General features: G+C 39.4%; 1 protein-coding gene across 6 annotated transcripts in view; it reads right to left on the reverse strand.

The window, feature by feature from the left end:
- The window catches only part of ankib1a (ankyrin repeat and IBR domain containing 1a), an 87,910-nt gene that overhangs the window by 57,010 nt on the left and 13,638 nt on the right, over positions 1-17,262 (reverse strand). For 5 of the 6 annotated variants that reach the window (XM_043690254.2, XM_043690255.2, XM_043690251.2 and 2 more), the window contains exons 2-4: positions 16,274-16,536; positions 10,365-10,665; positions 8,775-8,957 (exon numbers count right to left, since the gene is read on the reverse strand). In XM_043690254.2, coding sequence (XP_043546189.1) covers positions 8,775-8,957; positions 10,365-10,665; positions 16,274-16,461 — 672 coding nt within the window. In that variant the 5' untranslated portion in view covers positions 16,462-16,536. Of the gene's footprint in view, positions 1-8,774; positions 8,958-10,364; positions 10,666-16,273; positions 16,537-17,262 lie in introns of those variants that run through there. The other variant, XM_087987316.1, reaches the window with a different exon arrangement.

Consider the following 17,262-nt stretch of genomic DNA (forward strand, 5'->3'; position numbering starts at 1 on the left):
AAAATTTAAGCCATAGCTATTAATTTAACCTGGGGCAGTGTTTGTAGAGGAATAAGACGGTGTTATTTTCTAGGTCTGTAGATTGCGAAGAAGCAAAAATGGCCTTTAGTAGAGTGAAATGTTCTTCTTTTCAGATGTGGGAGTTTAAAGAGAGTTTAAGGATTACTGCGGATTATATCTGCCATAAATGCTGTTGGTTGCGAATCTTATCAGTTTGAATGGATCGGTTGGAGAGACAGTTAGAAGCAATGAGGAATTTGCAACAGCAACAGTATGTGATGGATGGCAGTTATAGCAAGGGGGGGAATTCCCAGATACAGTCACATAGATGGGTTAACTCCAGGAAAGGTAAGAGAGGTAGGAAGCTAGTGCAGCTGTCTTTTGTGGCTATACCCATTTCAAACAGGTATGCTGTTTTGGAAAATGTAGGGGGTGATGGATTCTCAGGGGAACGTAGCACAAACAGCCAAGCTTCTGGTATTGAGTCTGGCTCTAATGCAAGGAGGGATACGTCGGGTTCCAAGAGATCAACTGTGTTAGGGATTCTCTAGTCCGAGGTACAGACAGACATTTCTGTGGCCAGCAGTGAAAAATCAGAATGGTGTGTTGCTTCCCTGGTGCCAGGATCAAGGATGTCTCAGAGAGGGTGCAGAATGTTCTCAGGGGGGAGAGGGGCCAGCATGAGATCATTGTCCACATTGATACAGGAAGGGAAAAGGTTGAGATTCTGAAGGGTAATTAGAGAGATTTAGGCAGGAATTTAAAAAAAGGTCCTCGAGAGTAGTAATATCTGGATTACTGCCAGTGCTACGAGCAAGTGAGGGCAGGAATAGGAAGATAGAACAGATGAATGCATGGCTGAGGAGCTGGCGAATGGAGAAGGATTCACATTTTTGGATCATTGGAATCTCTTTTGGGGTAGAAGTGACCTGCACAAGAAGGACGGATTGCACCTAAATTGGAAGGGGACTAATATACTGGCAGGGAAATTTGCTAGAGCTGCTAGGGAGGATTTAAACTAGTAAGGTGGGGGTGTGGGCGGGGGGGGGGGGGGGGGGGGGGAAGGTGCGGGACCCAAGTGGTTAGTGAGGAAAGAGGTCAATCTGAGACTGGTACAGTTGAGAACAGAAGTGAGTCAAACATTCAGGGCAGGCAGGGACAAGGTAGGACCAATAAATTAAACTGCATTTATTTCAATGCAAGGGGCCTAAGAGGGAAGGCAGATGAACTCAGGGCATGGTTAGGAACATGGGACTGGAATATCATAGCAATTACGGAAACATGGCTCAGGGATGGGCAGGACTGGCAGCTTAATGTTCCAGGATACAAATGCTACAGGAAAGATACAAAGGGAGGCAAGAGAGGAGGGGGAGTGGCATTTTTGATAAGGAATAGCATTACAGCTGTACTTAGGGAGGATATTCCTGGAAATACACACAGGGAAGTTATTTGGGTGGAACTGAGAAATAAGAAGGGGATGATCACCTTATTGGGATTGTATTATAGACCTCCTAATCGTCAGAAGGAAATTGAGAAACAAACTTGTAAGGAGATCTCCGCTATCTGTAAGAATAATAGAGTGGTTATGGTAGGGGATTTTTAACTTTCCAAACATAGACTGGGATTGCCATAGTTTTAAGGGTATAGATGGAGAAGAATTTGTTAAGTGTGTACAAGAAAATTTTCTGAATCAGTATGTAGATGTAACTACTAGAGAAGGTGAAAAACTTGACCTACGCTTGGGAAATCAGGCAGGGCAGGTGATTGAGGTGTCAGTGGGGGAGCACTTTGGGGCTAGCAACCATAATTCTATTAGATTTAAAATAGTGATGGAAAAGGATAGACCAGATCGAAAAGGTGAAGTTCTAAATTAGAGAAAGGCCAATATTGACGGTATTAGGCAAGAACCTTCGAAAGCTGATTGGGGGCAGGTGTTTGCAGGTAAAGGGACGGCTGGAAAATGGGAAGCCTTCAGAAATGAGATAACGAGAATCCAGAGAAAGTATATTCCTGTCAGGGTGAAAGGAAAGGTTGGTAGGTATAGGGAATGCTAGATAACTAAAGAAATTGAGGGTTTGGTTAAGAAAAAGAAGGAAGCATATGTAAGGTATAGACAGGATAGACCGAGTGAATCTTTAGAAGAGTATAAAGGAAGTAGGAGTATATGTAAGAGGGAAATCAGGAGGGCAAAAAGGGGACAGGAGATAGCTTTGGCAAATAGAATTACGGAGAATCCAAATACATTAAGGACACAAGGGTAACGAGGGAGAGATTAGGGCCCCTCAAAGATCAGCAAGGCGGCCTTTGTGTGGAACCACAGAAAATGAGGGAGATACTAAACGAGTATTTTGCATCAGTATTTATTGTGGAAAAGGATATGGAAGATATAGACTGTAGGGAAATAGATGGTGACATCTTGCAAAATGTCCATATTACAGAGGAAGTCCTGGATGTCTTGAAACACATAAAAATTAATAAATCCCCAGGACCTGATCAGGTGTACCCTCGAACCCTGTGGGAAGCTAGAGAAGTGATTGCTGGGCCTCTTGCTGAGATATTTGTATCATCAATAGTCACAGGTGAGGTGCTGAAAGGCTGAAGGTTGGTTAACGTCGTGCCACTGTTTAAGAAGGATGGTATGGACAAGCCAGGGACCTATAGACCAATAAGCCTGACGTCGGTGGTGGGCAAGTTGTTGGTGGGAATCCTGAGGGACAGGATGTACATGTACTTGGAAAGGCAAGGACTGATTAGGGATAGTCAACATGGCTTTGTGCGTGGGAAATCATGTCTCACAAACTTGATTGAGTTTTTTGAAGAAGTTACAAAGAGGATTGATAACAGCAGAGCAGTAGATGTGATCAATATATGTATCAGTAAGGCGTTCAACAAGGTTCCCCATGGGAGACTGATTAACAAGGTTAGATCTCACGGAATACAGGGAGAACTAGCCATTTGGATTCAGAACTGGCTCCAAGGTAGAAGACAGAGGGTGGTGGTGGAGGGTTGTGTTTCAGACTGGAGGCCTGTGACCAGTGGAGTGCCACAAGGATCACTGCTGGGTCCTCTACTTTTTGTCATTTACTTAAATGATTTGGATGCGAGCTTAAGAGGCTCAGTTAGTTAAGTTTGCAGATGACACCAAAATTTGAGGTATAGTGGACAGCGAAGAAGGTTACCTCAGATTACAACAGGATCTTGACCAGGTGGGCCAATGGGCTGAGAAGTGGTAGATGGAGTTTAACTCAGATTAATGCAGCATTTTGGGAAAGCAAATCTTAGCAGGACTTATACACTTAATGGTAAGGTCCTAGGGAGTGTTGCTGAACAAAAAGACCTTGGAGTGCTGGTTCATAGCTCCTTGAAAGTGGAGTCTTATGGTAGACTTGTCCTGAAGAAGGGCTTATGCCTGAAACGTCGATTCTCCTGTTCCCTGGATGCTGCCTGACCTGCTGCGCTTTTCCAGCAACACATTTCCAGCTCTGATCTCCAGCATCTGCAGACCTCACTTTCTCCTCATAGATCCTACCAGGCCCTGGGAAGATATCTACCTTAATGTTTTCAACACACCTAACACCAGCTCTTTCTTAATACTGATGCGTTCCTGTGCTGACCTACCACAATGGAATGTGTATCTGTAATCTGTTTATCGGACTGGAAGGTTTATCCTTTTAATTTTATTATTTTTCTAACTTATACTATGAATCAATGTAAGATAATGTAAATTTTTTTATTTTTATTTTGTAACTAAGATTTGTAAAAAGGTACTTTGTACCTAAGATGGTGCTGTGAGGGGCGACATTATAGCCTTTTCACCGTACTCCTGTACTTGAGTACACACAATAAACCTAATTCTCATATCAACGTACCCTAATCTCACCATCAGCCGTGTCCCCCTCCTTGGTGAAATCTGATGTGAAGTACTTATTAAGGACCTTCCTCAGGCTCCATGCATAAATTCTATCCTTTCTTCTTGAATTAAACTACCCTTTCCCTAGTTACTCTCTTGATACTAATTTATATATAAAATGCCTTCGGATTCGCTTTAATTCTCCTTGCCAAGAACAATTCATGACCCACTTTTACAGTCATAATTCCATGCTTCAGTTCTTTATGGCTTCCTTTATATTCCTCAAGCGCCTTGTCTTGATTTAAGCTTCTGAAACCTCAAACAGCCGTCCCAGTTTCTAATTTCTCCAGTTCATGATTAATACGGTTGTAATTAGTCTTCTCCCAATTGTAACTGAATGCTAACGTTTCTGACCAATATACTTAAACACCTAGATTCTTCTGCATCTTGGAATTCCACAGCCATCCTCTATTTCTACAAATTGCTTTTTTCTTCATATCGAAGTGAATAACATCACATTTTCCCAAATTATGTTCAACATGCCAGACTTTTGCTGACTCAAATCAACTTATCCATAACCGTCTACCAACTCCTTACATTTTTCTCACAATGCCTTACCGATCTCTCTTTGTGATGTCTGAATTTAGTTCCTAATGCTTCGCTCCACTCTACTTATCAAAGTCAATTATGTAAATTGTAAAACTTTGAGGCCCCAGCACAGACACTGCACCCCATCCCTGAGGGGCTTCCTGTTCTCCACCCTCAGATTGTTGTTTGATTTGACTACTGAATATGTAGAAAATAACTGGTTGAACAGAGTGAACATGGATTTATGAATGAGAAATCTGATAGACATTTTATTTTCACAGAATCCCTACAGTGTGGAAGCAAGCCATTCGCCCCATCAAGTCCACACCAACCCTCCGAAGAGCACCCACACTGATAAAACCCCCTGATACCCTATTTCTGTAACCCTGCATTTTCGATGGCCAGTCCACACAACTTACACATCCCTGAAAACTATGGACAATTAGCACTGCCAATCTATCGAACTTGCACATCTTTGGACTATGGGAGGAAACTCACGCAGACAGGCAGAATGTGCAAACTCCACACAGACAGTCACCCAAACCAGGGTCCCTGGCATTGTGAGGTGACAGGGCTAACTACTGAGCCACTGTGCCGCCCTTTTATTGAAGTTGAGTTGAGAGTGATTTACTAGACCAGTTGACAACGGGACAAACCATATGTTGCGTTTAGATTTTCAGAAGATTTGATATACTCCTACACAGATTGGTAAACAAAACTGAAGTACGGGAGGTAATATGCTAGTATGGATTGAAGTTTTATCAACTGGCAGAAAGCAGATTTAGGATTAATTGGCATTCCAAGACTGTTTGGATGTGAAATAGAATCATGAAAATAAAAGGAAATATTACCAATTCAGCCTTTTGAGCCAGTTCTGCCATTCAAAATAATCCTGATTGATCCTCTATGTACTACCACTCAAAGCCATACTGCGCTTGCATCATATCACTTGACATGTTTAGCATCTGGAAATATACTTCCTTCTTGAGTGTATTCAGTGACTTGGCTAACACTGCGTTAGAATAGAGAAGTTCACAGCTTCACCACTGTCCTCTCAGTCCTAAACGGTCTATCCCTGCGCTGAGACTGTGAACCTTTGTACTTGATATTGTAGTTACAGGGAACATCATCTTTGCATTCAGGCTTGTCAGAATTTTAGACTTGTCAATGAGATTCCATCTTGTTCCTCGAACTCCATCGAGTAGAAGCCTCATTGACCCAATCTCCCTTGATAATGACAAACCTGCCTTTCTAAGAATCAATCCAATGAATCCCCCTATGGCAAGTGTTCTTTTATTTGGTCATGTGACTAAATCTACACGCAGTACTTCAAACATCATCTCACCAAGATCCCACACAGCTGCAATGCGACATCTTTGCTCCTGTACTCTTACCTTCTTGCAATGAAAGCCAATATATCATTTGATTTTCTAACTGCTTACTATAACTGCACTATTATTCTCAACCAACTGATGCATAAGGGAATCCAGATCTCTTTGTTCATCAACATCCAGCCTCTTTTTTACATCAACATTCCCAAATGTGCAAAGTATTTCTTGAATGACCAAACGTTGGAAACTGATCTCCGTATGGACTTAGGAATCCTTGTTCATTAATAATTGTAAGCTAGGATAAAGGCATAACAAGCAATTTAAAAGGCAAATGCCTCATTAGCCTTTACTTCAAGAGGGTGAAAGTACAGGAGCAAAGTGTTCTTGCTTCACTTGTATATTACATTGGTGAGACTGCACTGGAAGTACTGCATAATGCTGGTCCCCTTTGCCAAAGAAGGGAGATATTTATCATGGAAGAAATTCGGTGGAGGTTCACTGGGATAATGAGACTGATTTAAGAGAGATTAAGGATGCTTGGCCTGTATTCTCAACTTTAAAAGAATAAAAGGCTATTTCACTGAAGCGTACAAAATTGTTCAAGTGATAGACACAGCAGGTGCAGAAAGGATATTTCTCGAACAGCAGGGTACAGAATCAGGGGATAATTTCAACATAATAGGAAAGGCGTTTATTACTGCAATGAAAATAAAAATACTTTTGTTAAAAGAGTCGTGAATATTTGTATTTCTCTACCCAAGCAGGGTATGGAAGCTTAACTGTTACATTTAAGATTGATTTCCCATTACTCATGACATCAAAAATAACAGAAAAGCTCAGGAATATGGCATTGAGGTATAAGGTAACCATGATCAAAAATGGCAATGCAGACTCAAAAGGTTGAGTGGCCCGGCTCCTGCTTATCCTAAGCAAAACTAAGCATCATTCTCTAACTTCTCTCATATCTTCCCCATGTCCTGTCCAAACCCAACCCAGCCTTCATCCTCTTCTCATTACATTCCCAAATATCAAACTTGCATTTACAACCCATATCATTTCAGCACAGTACCTACACTGATTTACGTTGGCTTCTAGTCTCCTCACCACTCTCTTAAGCCTAGGGAGTTTATAGTCCTGCAATGGCCTTGTTTGTTATGAAGCTCTGCAACATCAGGTCCTAACAGACTCTCAAAGGATTAGTTCTTTGAGCTCTGGTCCATCCAACATCATTTTTCTCATCATTCATCAAGAGTGTACAATCAAAACCATTTCATAAACAGTTCTGCTCTCCAACCTCTTTCTTTCAGATCCTCATGCACTCTTATTTAATAACCACTGTTCAACCTAGTTCTTTTAACCTGTTACCACACAGACAGCAAGCCAAACCAAACTAGGCTCTCCATCACTGGATTTGCAACATAGTGAAATTAAAATATTCATTGACCCCCAAAATTGCTCATTTGTTCTAACAAAACTTTACAAATTACAGATCTTGAACACAAAGTTTGAAACTTAAACAAAAATGAACTGATTAAGAATGTAACTTTAGCAGAACACATGCTAGCTACAAGGCAATTAATTAATCTCTACAGTCCAAGTCTAATCATCTTCGAATATAAACTCCAACTTGCGCATTGATACAAACAGTTAAGGGAAACATTAAGAAGAAAATAAGATGATTGTAATTTGCCAATTCGATAACCGTTTCAACGATGAATACCAGACCTCTATGAAATTCTGTGACCCCCAAGTTGTATGACAGACATAGGAAGGTAAATCTTGCTTAAATTCCAAAGTCACCAGTCAATGCAAACAGGTCTTACTGACCTTCTACTTATTTCTTATAACTGGGATTATTTTAGAATTGTCAACAAACTGATAACTAGAAAATAACTATAAGAGAACAAAACCAAAAATAAAATCAACGTGCCAGGCCACAGCTTTGAAAGCAAAACTGCCTCTTGGCCAAACTCCAACCAGAACCGCTCAGTGTGCTTTTCTCTGTTTGGCTGCCCACCAACAGTCCTCCATCGATTGACCAATTCACCCATGAACCAGCAGCCAGTCCCTGAACATACCATTTCGCTGCCAAATCATTTGCAGCGTTCTTAGACAAGCAATGAATCTGCATTATATTTCCAAGCAGCAAAGTGGTCCTTTTAAAAATAACTCTTTTTCTCTCTTGTTAGAAAAGACAAGGTATTGATTGAAGTTTAAAGCTCGATTCTCAACTGCAACTCCATTTATAAACCAAAATGAGAAAAAGAAAACAAAAATAATGCTGGTCTCAACAGTCCCGAAAACATTTTTATCTTTAGTCTGAAGTCGATTTGTGTTGGTGGTTAAATTCCATTTGTCTCAGCATGATTGGGAACAAACCAGAATGGATATTTACCTTGAGAATACAACTGGAATATTGTGTGCAATTCTGGTCTCCCTCCTATAGGACATTGTGAAACTTGAAAGGGCTGAGAAAAAGATTTTGAAGCATGTTGCCAGGGTTGGAACGTCTGAGCTAATGGGAGAGGCTGAATCAGCTGGGGCTGTCTTCCCTGGAGTGTCAAAGTCTGAGGGGTGACCTGATAGAGGTTTACAAAATTATGTGGGGCATGGATAGGGTAAATAGACAAAGTCTTTTCCCTGGGGTGGGGGAGTCCACAACTGGAGGGCACAGGTTTAGGGTGAGAGGGGAAAAATAATAAAAGGGATCTAAGGAGCAACTTTTTCATGCAGAGGGTGATGTGTGTGTGGAATGACCTGCCAGACAAGTGGTGGAGGCTGATACAATTATAACATTTAAAATGATGGGTATAAGAATAGGAAGGGTTTAGAGGGATAGTGCTGGCAAATGGGACTAGATTCATTTAGGCTATCTGGTTGGCGTGGATGAGTTGGACCGAAGGGATTGTTATAGTGCTGTATATCTCTATGACTCTATGACTGCATGGAGTTAATTTATTCAGTACTACCAGCATCAAAACAGCTGTAAAAACGACTTGTTGTACCTCTCTTCTGTCCAAAGCTGCATACTCTGCTTCCACTTCTTCAGCTTCTGGATCTCGTGAAAATACCATACGCGACTCAAGATTGAGAGCAAGATCCTTGTGATGCTGTTTCTCCGCACAGTCACAGGGAGTGTCTCGGTTTTCATTTTCTGCAAACAGGTCTGCATCATACTTAACTAAAAGCTGAAATCAAAGGAAAGTTACAAAGCTAAATCTTTTTGTCTACATTTCAACATTGTCATTAAGTTCAGACATTGTAAATGCAAGTCACAAAAAAAAGTGAAATTTTAAGTGAATCTCAATATAACAGTTGAACTATTAGACAAGAGCACTCTGGACTGTCACTAAGAAAGAAGTTCTTTCTACTGATGATATTTAGATTAAGGAAAAATAACATGTCAATATATCTTTATAACATCTTGTATGGATTTGATTGTCTACATCATTACCATGAACAAACTTGGCCACTAATAAAACTCAAGGTTTCGATGGTAGTGCTAACAATGCTCATGTTGTTGAATGCAAAGAGAGACCGCTTCTTGTTAAGAGTGGTCATTGCTTTGCATTCCTGTCATATTTGTTACTTGCTATGAATTAGCTCATGCCTAAATGTTGCTTAGGACTTTAATAATTGTCTAATCACAGATTAGAACTCAACATTGTGGAATTATTTATGGTCATCATCTGATTTCTTAATGGAATGAAGATCATTGATGAAGTTAGTTGAGCCAAAATGTCCCCAAGAAACTCCAGCAACAATTAACTCCGGCTGTGGCTATCAACCAGCTTGTGAGCAACGTACAACCACAATTAGTGAAAAGCATACATTCCCACACTGACTTCAGTTTTATTTGGTCATCTTAGTGCCTAACTCAGTCAAACACTGCTTTGATTTCAAAGGCAACCACTGAAATAATTCTAAAGGATGTGTTTGAATTTTATAGCACACAGCAAAAGTTTCAGCTATACTTCAATGTCTTACTGAATTTGCCTCAATCTCTTAGTTGGGTTCAGCAGACCACATAACTTTGATAGCAAATGGGAGTACTTAGGCAATCACTACAAGATCTCTGCTGCCCAGGAAAGTAACGCGATGTGACACAATTATCCTGTAAAACTGTGGTGATTCTAATTTTTGTTGTTTTTTTTAACATGCAAATATCTGCTACTTGTTTAATGTTTCCTCGAAGTAGTAAGAACAAAGACTGCAACACTAAAAATCGTGAGAATTCAGTCTGTTTCCCCAACTGTACTGAACCACCAATTTGTATATAAATCATGTTTTTTCATGCTTCATATGTTCAAATTTGAGCAAAACAAACTGAGTCAAAATATTATATGTACAAAAAAAAATCAAAAAACACACACGTGATTGTTATGACTTTTCTACAAATTTACCTGGTATTGTTTTTTAAAAAAATGTCACATTTGAAAACTGAAATGTCTATTTAAGAGTTGATTTTACTGTTTCACTAAAGAAAGCAAAATAAAAATCAGCAATAGGTTCTGGAATAGCAATATATAATCTCTCAATTTATAAAATGCCTGTGTGCAAACTGAGAATTATTGAAACCATGCCCTGGAAATTACCTCTACACAAGTTTTCATCCCTGAGGCAGCAGCATAGTGCAAAGGTGTGAACTTTTTATTATCAGTGGCATTGCTTTCGGCCTTCTCGAACTCGCCTTGATCTAGCCTTGCACCCTTCCACTTAAGAATCAACTGAAGACATTCAGCTCTCTTGCCATCATCCTCATTGGGTCGTGTAAGGCGGGGTTGCAGGGCTGTTTCAGGTAGCATGATATGTGGTCCCATACACAACAAATGTAAAGCAGTCTCGTTATGTACATTCCGCTTGTTTGGATTCCCATCTTTATTATAAAGGAATATTCTGTTTGGCAGAAGAGAATTGACTTTTAAAGCCAAGTTAAATGATCATCCACAAACATAGATTTCTGCTCTTTAATCAATAGCTACAAGTATTAAACCCTGACTATTGCAATGCAGAGACCAAAAGTTTCATATTATAACTAGCTTGGGCAAAACAAAAATCACTTCAATAATCTTCAATTCTATGTCATGTTTTATCTGATCCTTTGGCAAAGTGTTGAAACAAATTACAACAAAGAAAAAGGGACTTGAAGATATCTTGGAACTCTAACTTAAGCTAAATTTTATTCTCGAATGTGAAACATTCTTTGCCAGTAAACATATGTTATGATATTAGCACATCAAACTTGTTAACGAAAGCCTAGATTCTTTAGCCGGCAATGAAGTGACAGCATTCAGTGCTGACCTCAAAGTAGTTCACAAATACCGAACAACTACAGAAGTGTGGATTTGTCTTTCCATTAGCTTGAATGCATTAAAGTGAATGGGATTGTCAAATATTCAGCAAAGTTCATTATAAGGAGGAGTACACAATTTAGCCACTCCAGCCTGCTCTGCCATTTGAAATCATCATGGCTGATCTCAGCTTAGTCTCAACTCCACTTTCCTACCTGCTCTCCATAGCTGTTCAATCCGTTACTAGTTCAAAATCCATCTCCCCCTCAAATTTATTCAATAAATTAACATTCACCATCCTTCGCAGTAGTGAATGCCATAGATTCATGACCCCTTGAGAGAAGTAATGTTTCCTCATCACTCAAAATTTACCACTGATCCTAAAATTATGATCTTTTATTCTAGATTGCCCAATGAGGAAACATCTTTTCTACATCTACTTTGTTAATCCCTTACAGCATTTCAATTAAATCTCCTCTCAATCTTCTCAACTAAAGAGAATTTAGGCCTCAACTGCATTCATAAGACAAACCCTTCATCTCTAAAATCAACCTAGTGAACCTCCTATGGACTGTCTCCAATACAACTGTATCCCTTCTCAAGTAAGGAGAACGAAACAGTGAATGAACTCTGGTTGACTGCAGTATGAAAAAGTTACAAACATTTTGCTACAGAATTACCACTGATGCAAGCTGTCTAATTAGTTTCCGAGTATTTAGTTTAATTAATTATTCAGCTTAATACTGCTAGTTTTCCAATCATCAAGTACAAGGCAGGAGCAATTGCTGGATTGGTGAAACAACCTTATTGACAAAATTAAATATGTTTTATATCTTGGGTGCATTTACTTTTAAAAGTAAAAGCAGGCTCAAGCTAGTTCCTCATTGATGTGATGTCAGCATTAAATTTCAGGTGAATTCAGCACTGACCAGTAATATTCTGTATGATTTGGGATGGCACAATAGAGGTGGTTCAGCCAGTGTCATTCCTGTGGTTGAAGAAATCAGTGAAAATGCTGCACAATGCTTCAGGGTGTGATATACTACTTGGGTTGCGTACAATAATGGAGGTTTTGTGCACAAAGCCAACTGCTCAGCAGTGGGTGGAAAAACAGTTCTACTCCTTAACTGTAACAATATATCGATCTTTTTGAGGCATTTTTCAAGCAAAAACAATTGACTGTTCAAAACTGATAACACATGTTTTCATCAACTCATACTTGCTCAACATCAGTTCCAAAGATATTTTTTTCCTGCCGTTTAGACAGCTGGTGGCAAGAGTTGAATTCAAAACACCAATGAGATCAGGTCACCAGCTGCTCCTTGCTGAAACAACAAGCTGGTAGGGGTTACGATTATAACAAATATTGGCAAGGAGATTTTAGTTACTGCACTAATGTAAATCATAAGTCATGCAAATCCTAATGATTAAATGATATGCAAATATTGAATTCAAGTTTCTAAATGTGGAAAAGTGCTGCACTCATTGTCAAGTTGAAAAAACTGAAAATTAAGTTCTTAATACCTTCAGAGGTTAAAAGGGGCAATTGGCTGAGATACAATAAGGTCAAAATCTGTATGGGCAAACAGGAACATTTTTCTCTTGTAAAAATAACCTTTTCTCTCCACATTTATAATGATGGCAGTGTTGCGAAATTATATCATGGAGGCAAAGGTTAAAAAGCCTTGTATCAGAGGAGCTCTTCACATGTATCATGGTTTTCCCAGTTGCAACCCAAAGGTGGATCTTCTTTAAAAAAAGAGCAAAACCATTCAAAATCAAAAGAAAATAAGGCTAAATAATATCACTGATGTTCGCTACATATTCCAGACTCTGTAGTACGTAAATAATTTTACATTATCCTTCAACATTGGCCTCTTATTTATTCCCAATTTCTAGAGCTCCACTTTGAAGTGCTTTCTCATTTTTAGTACGTGAGCAACACAAGCTGCTGCTGCTTCTTTACTAGCTAAAAACTGCAACCATTGTCATAGAGTCATAGAGATGTACAGAATGAAAACAGACCCTTCGGTCCAACTCGTCTAAGTCTCCAGATATCCAAACCCAATCTAGTCCCACCTGCCAGCAACCAGCCCATATCCCTCCAAACCCCTCCCATTCATATACCCATCCAAATGCCTCTTACATGTTGAAATTCTACCAGCCTCCACCACTTCCTCCGGCAGCTCATTCCATACACGTAACACCCTCTGCATGAAAAAATTGCCCCTTAGGTCTCTTTTATATCTTTCTCCTCTCACCCTAAACCTATGCCCTCTACTTCTGGACTCCCTGACCCCAGGGAAAAGACTTTGTCTATTTATCTTATCCATGTCCCTCGTAATTTTGTAAACCTCTATAAGGACACCCCTCAGCCTTCGACTTTAGATGAACTATTCCCAATTTTTCTGGTCATGTTAAAGTTACAGAAAATGTTTACTTCACAAATTTTCCTTCACAACTCCCCTTATCATATTTCTCAAAGAAAACTTTCATCCAACTTGATGTCTTTGGTAATTTACTGCTTTGTCTCCAGCCTTCTCTTCCTTTCCTGCAAAGTGCTTGATCACACTGCTTATTTGCAAACCTTGTGCTCAACTTTCCTGCAACTCCACGCTAGATCTTCTGCACTCAGGCTTTCATTCCTGCTGTACCAATGAGTGACCTTGACTCCAAGGAATTATATGCACAATGACAGTGCATGTGGCAGATGTAATATCCTTTCATCTTCTCAGCCTTTCTGGAGCCTTGGTAATCAAACTCCTCTATTCCAGCTCAGATGGACTCTCGTTTATTCCACGCAATGGGCTAAAGGGCCTTCTTCCATGCTGGAGAGCTCTGACTTTATTATCAATGTCACTATACACAAATAGGCAAATCTCTAGCAATGGCTTTGCTTCTCGTGCCCACAACATTTTTTGGAGATTTTCAAGAAACTGTACTCAGCCTTCACTTCTGTCTCAGTATGTTTTATAACTGAGAAGGTATGAAATAAAAGCCACCAGCTGTATTCTTACACAGACTTCATTTGCAAATAGTGATTCATTCAACTCAGCTCGAGTTGTATTCTTTAATGCTCTAATTGTACATTTGCAAGTTTTCATTACTATATGCTGAACTAGATAATTTAGCTAGATGTAAAACTATTAATTTTCTTCCCTTCAACTATGATAAATCAATTGCATAAACAGAATTAATTTGATTACTATTACAAACACTAATTCTTGACACTAACAGAGTCATATAGCATGGAAACAGATCCTTTGTCCAACTAGTCCACACACAGGCAGGTCGGACTAGTTTAGTTTGGGAACATGGTCGGCATGGCCTGGTTGGACCAAAGGGTCTGCTTCCATGTTGTATGATTCTGACTCGACTGCATTTGGCCCATATCCCTCCAAATCTTTCAAATTCGCGTATTTATCCAAATGTCTTTTCAATGTTGTAACTGTACCTGCATCCACTATTTCATTTGGCAGTTCATTCCACATAAGAGGCACTCCATGTAAAAAATCTTGTCCCTTCGGTCCCTTTTAAATCTTTCTCCTCTCACCTTAAAAATATGCCCATTGTTTTGAACTCCCCACCCTAGGGGAAAGACCTTTGCTATTCACCTTATCTATAACCCTCATGATTTTTATAAACCTCTAAGGTGACCCCTTGACCTCCTATGCTCCAGCGAAAGAAGTCACAGCCTATCTTTATAGCGCAAACTCTATTAATTCTTTACTGAACACTTTTCAATTTAATAACATCCTTCCTATAGCAGGGTAACAGAACTATATATGGTACTCCAGGGTAGGCCTCACCAAAATCCCGTTCAACCTCAACATCACGTTCCAAAGTCTAGATTCAAAGATCTGAGCAATGAAGGCAAGTCTACGAAACGCCATAGCTACCCTATCTACAGGTGATGCAAATTTCGAAGGATTATGTACCTTAACATCTGAGCACCTCTGTCTTCAAAACAGATGGTATCAGTTTGGTGATGAAGCATACCTGTCAGTTCTCCCCCCAAAATCATGAAATTTATTTTTCAATTATTTGTTCCTCACTCCCTCTGGCTTCTCTAGAAAGTATTTGTCATTGCAAATTCAAATTACAAGGATTCATGTGCTTAGTCATGATTCCAACCTACCTCAAGAGAAAATTTTAAAGCATAACAGCAACCAAAGGAAAGCCACAGTGTAATTGCTGGTCAGTAAATTAAGCCATAACAGAATTAGTTATTGTAGCATCAAAACCAAAGAAAAACTGGTATTTTACAGCAATCATTTGATGTATTAAATTCAACACTAGCTATGGCTCCTCAACAAAATAAACATTTTTGAAATTTATTCAATTAGCTTCACATTCTACCACCAAAACAAAAATCAGTTTAATTGGATTTGCTTGACCCTATGCCCATTACATTGCTAATGATCCAACTTCCCTTCCAGGCTTCCACAACAGTCAATATTGTTTTATGCCTCTCCAAAAGGCCTGTTTTGTTCCTCAGTAAATCTACCATTCATCATCACTCTGTCCAAAGAAAATCAAGCCCTTGAATTTTCACTTCTCAAATCTTTGCTCATCTTTCCCAAAACTCCAAGATTGAATCCCTCCAATCGGACTACTGCCTCTTCCGGTGCAACAAATCCCCTTATTTAATACTATAATTAACATCTTATGTGACCTTGACAAAGGTGAACCATTTCTCGAGTGAATCAAAAGCCTCTGTCATGATCAACTACACCATCCTCCTTTAACACTGATGCACTATTAAGCCAATCCTTATAACAATTCCTCAGTTTAACTGTCTCCCATTAATGGATGGGTTATGCCAAAGTTTGGATTATGACGAAATCAAAGTTTGGAAAGGACACAAAATCCCAATGCATCCAACAGACGTTGAGCATCTTCACTTACTAAATTGCTCCAAATCAAGTTGTACATAATCTAGTTTTCTTCATCAACTTCACCTTTAATTAAACAAATATTCTACACATTAACTATCCACAGCTATCTCTTAGATTGACATATTACAAATTTCACTGTATAACTTGACTTTTGGAAAAAAACTCTCTATGAACTCAAATATAAAACATTCATTCAGTTTGGACCATTTGGACAAAGCAATCTTTATCTTGCAGAACTTCAAACATGACAAATTAAAGTCTAAGCTTCTTATACTTTCAAACTTGAAATGAAGCAATTCACTACTAAGTACTCACCGCAGCAACTTGCTCATAGCGTGCTTGGCAGCATAATGAAGGGGGGTGTTATGCTGATAAGGCTCTCCATAAGAGGTATTTGGATCCAGAGACTCCTTGAACTGAGGATTGCTCTCATACACCTGATAGGCTAAGGACTCATCGCCATTTATGAGCGCCTTGCGGAATTTTGTAGTGGTATTCCCCATATTTTATTGACAGTAGTTGGCACTTGTTAGCTTCAGCCACTTGATTTTCTGAGCTTCAAATGCATGCTTCACATCCTGTGGAAAACAACAAATTTCAAGTTGATGCTCCTGCAAAAAGCAATTTTTTTTTACTTAATCACACAAATTATTTGTAAATGACAAATAATACAGGAATCAATAACATTCGTAATCCAGTGCTAAAGTACTTACATCTTGCATTCCCAATTACCAGTTCAAGTCAATTCCTTGTTCTGTTAATAAAGGAACATTGACTTCACATAAATGCCAAGCAATGACCATTTCTAGCAATAGCAAATCCAACCACCCTTCAGCAATATTCAATGGCATTACCATCAGTGAACTGAAGCAGCTAAATAAATGCAATGGCTCCAATACAATGCCAGAGGGTGGGGATTCTGCACCAAGTAATTTACATTCCAACTCCTCCCAGCCTGTCCACCATCTATAAGGCACTGTCAGGAGTGCGATGGAATGTTTTTCACTTGCTTGGATGACCTTAGCTCCAAAAAGCACACAATAAATTTGATGCCATTCAGGACAAAATAGCATGGCTGACTGGCACCCTAACACCTTCAACATGCACTCCCTTCACATATGACATTCAGTGACAGCAGTGTGAACTATCTACAGGATCACCAAGATTCCTAAGATGGCATCATGCAAACCTGCCAGGTCTACCACTTAGAAAGAGAAGCACCGCAGATATGTGGGAATACCACCACCTGAAACTCCCCTCCAAGCCATACACCATTTGGACTTATTGCTGCTCTTATAAAGTTG

Source organism: Chiloscyllium plagiosum, unplaced genomic scaffold, assembly GCF_037043375.1.
Source record: "Chiloscyllium plagiosum isolate Xiang-an unplaced genomic scaffold, Cpla_swu_hap1 HiC_scaffold_5, whole genome shotgun sequence".
Taxonomy (NCBI): domain Eukaryota; kingdom Metazoa; phylum Chordata; class Chondrichthyes; order Orectolobiformes; family Hemiscylliidae; genus Chiloscyllium; species Chiloscyllium plagiosum.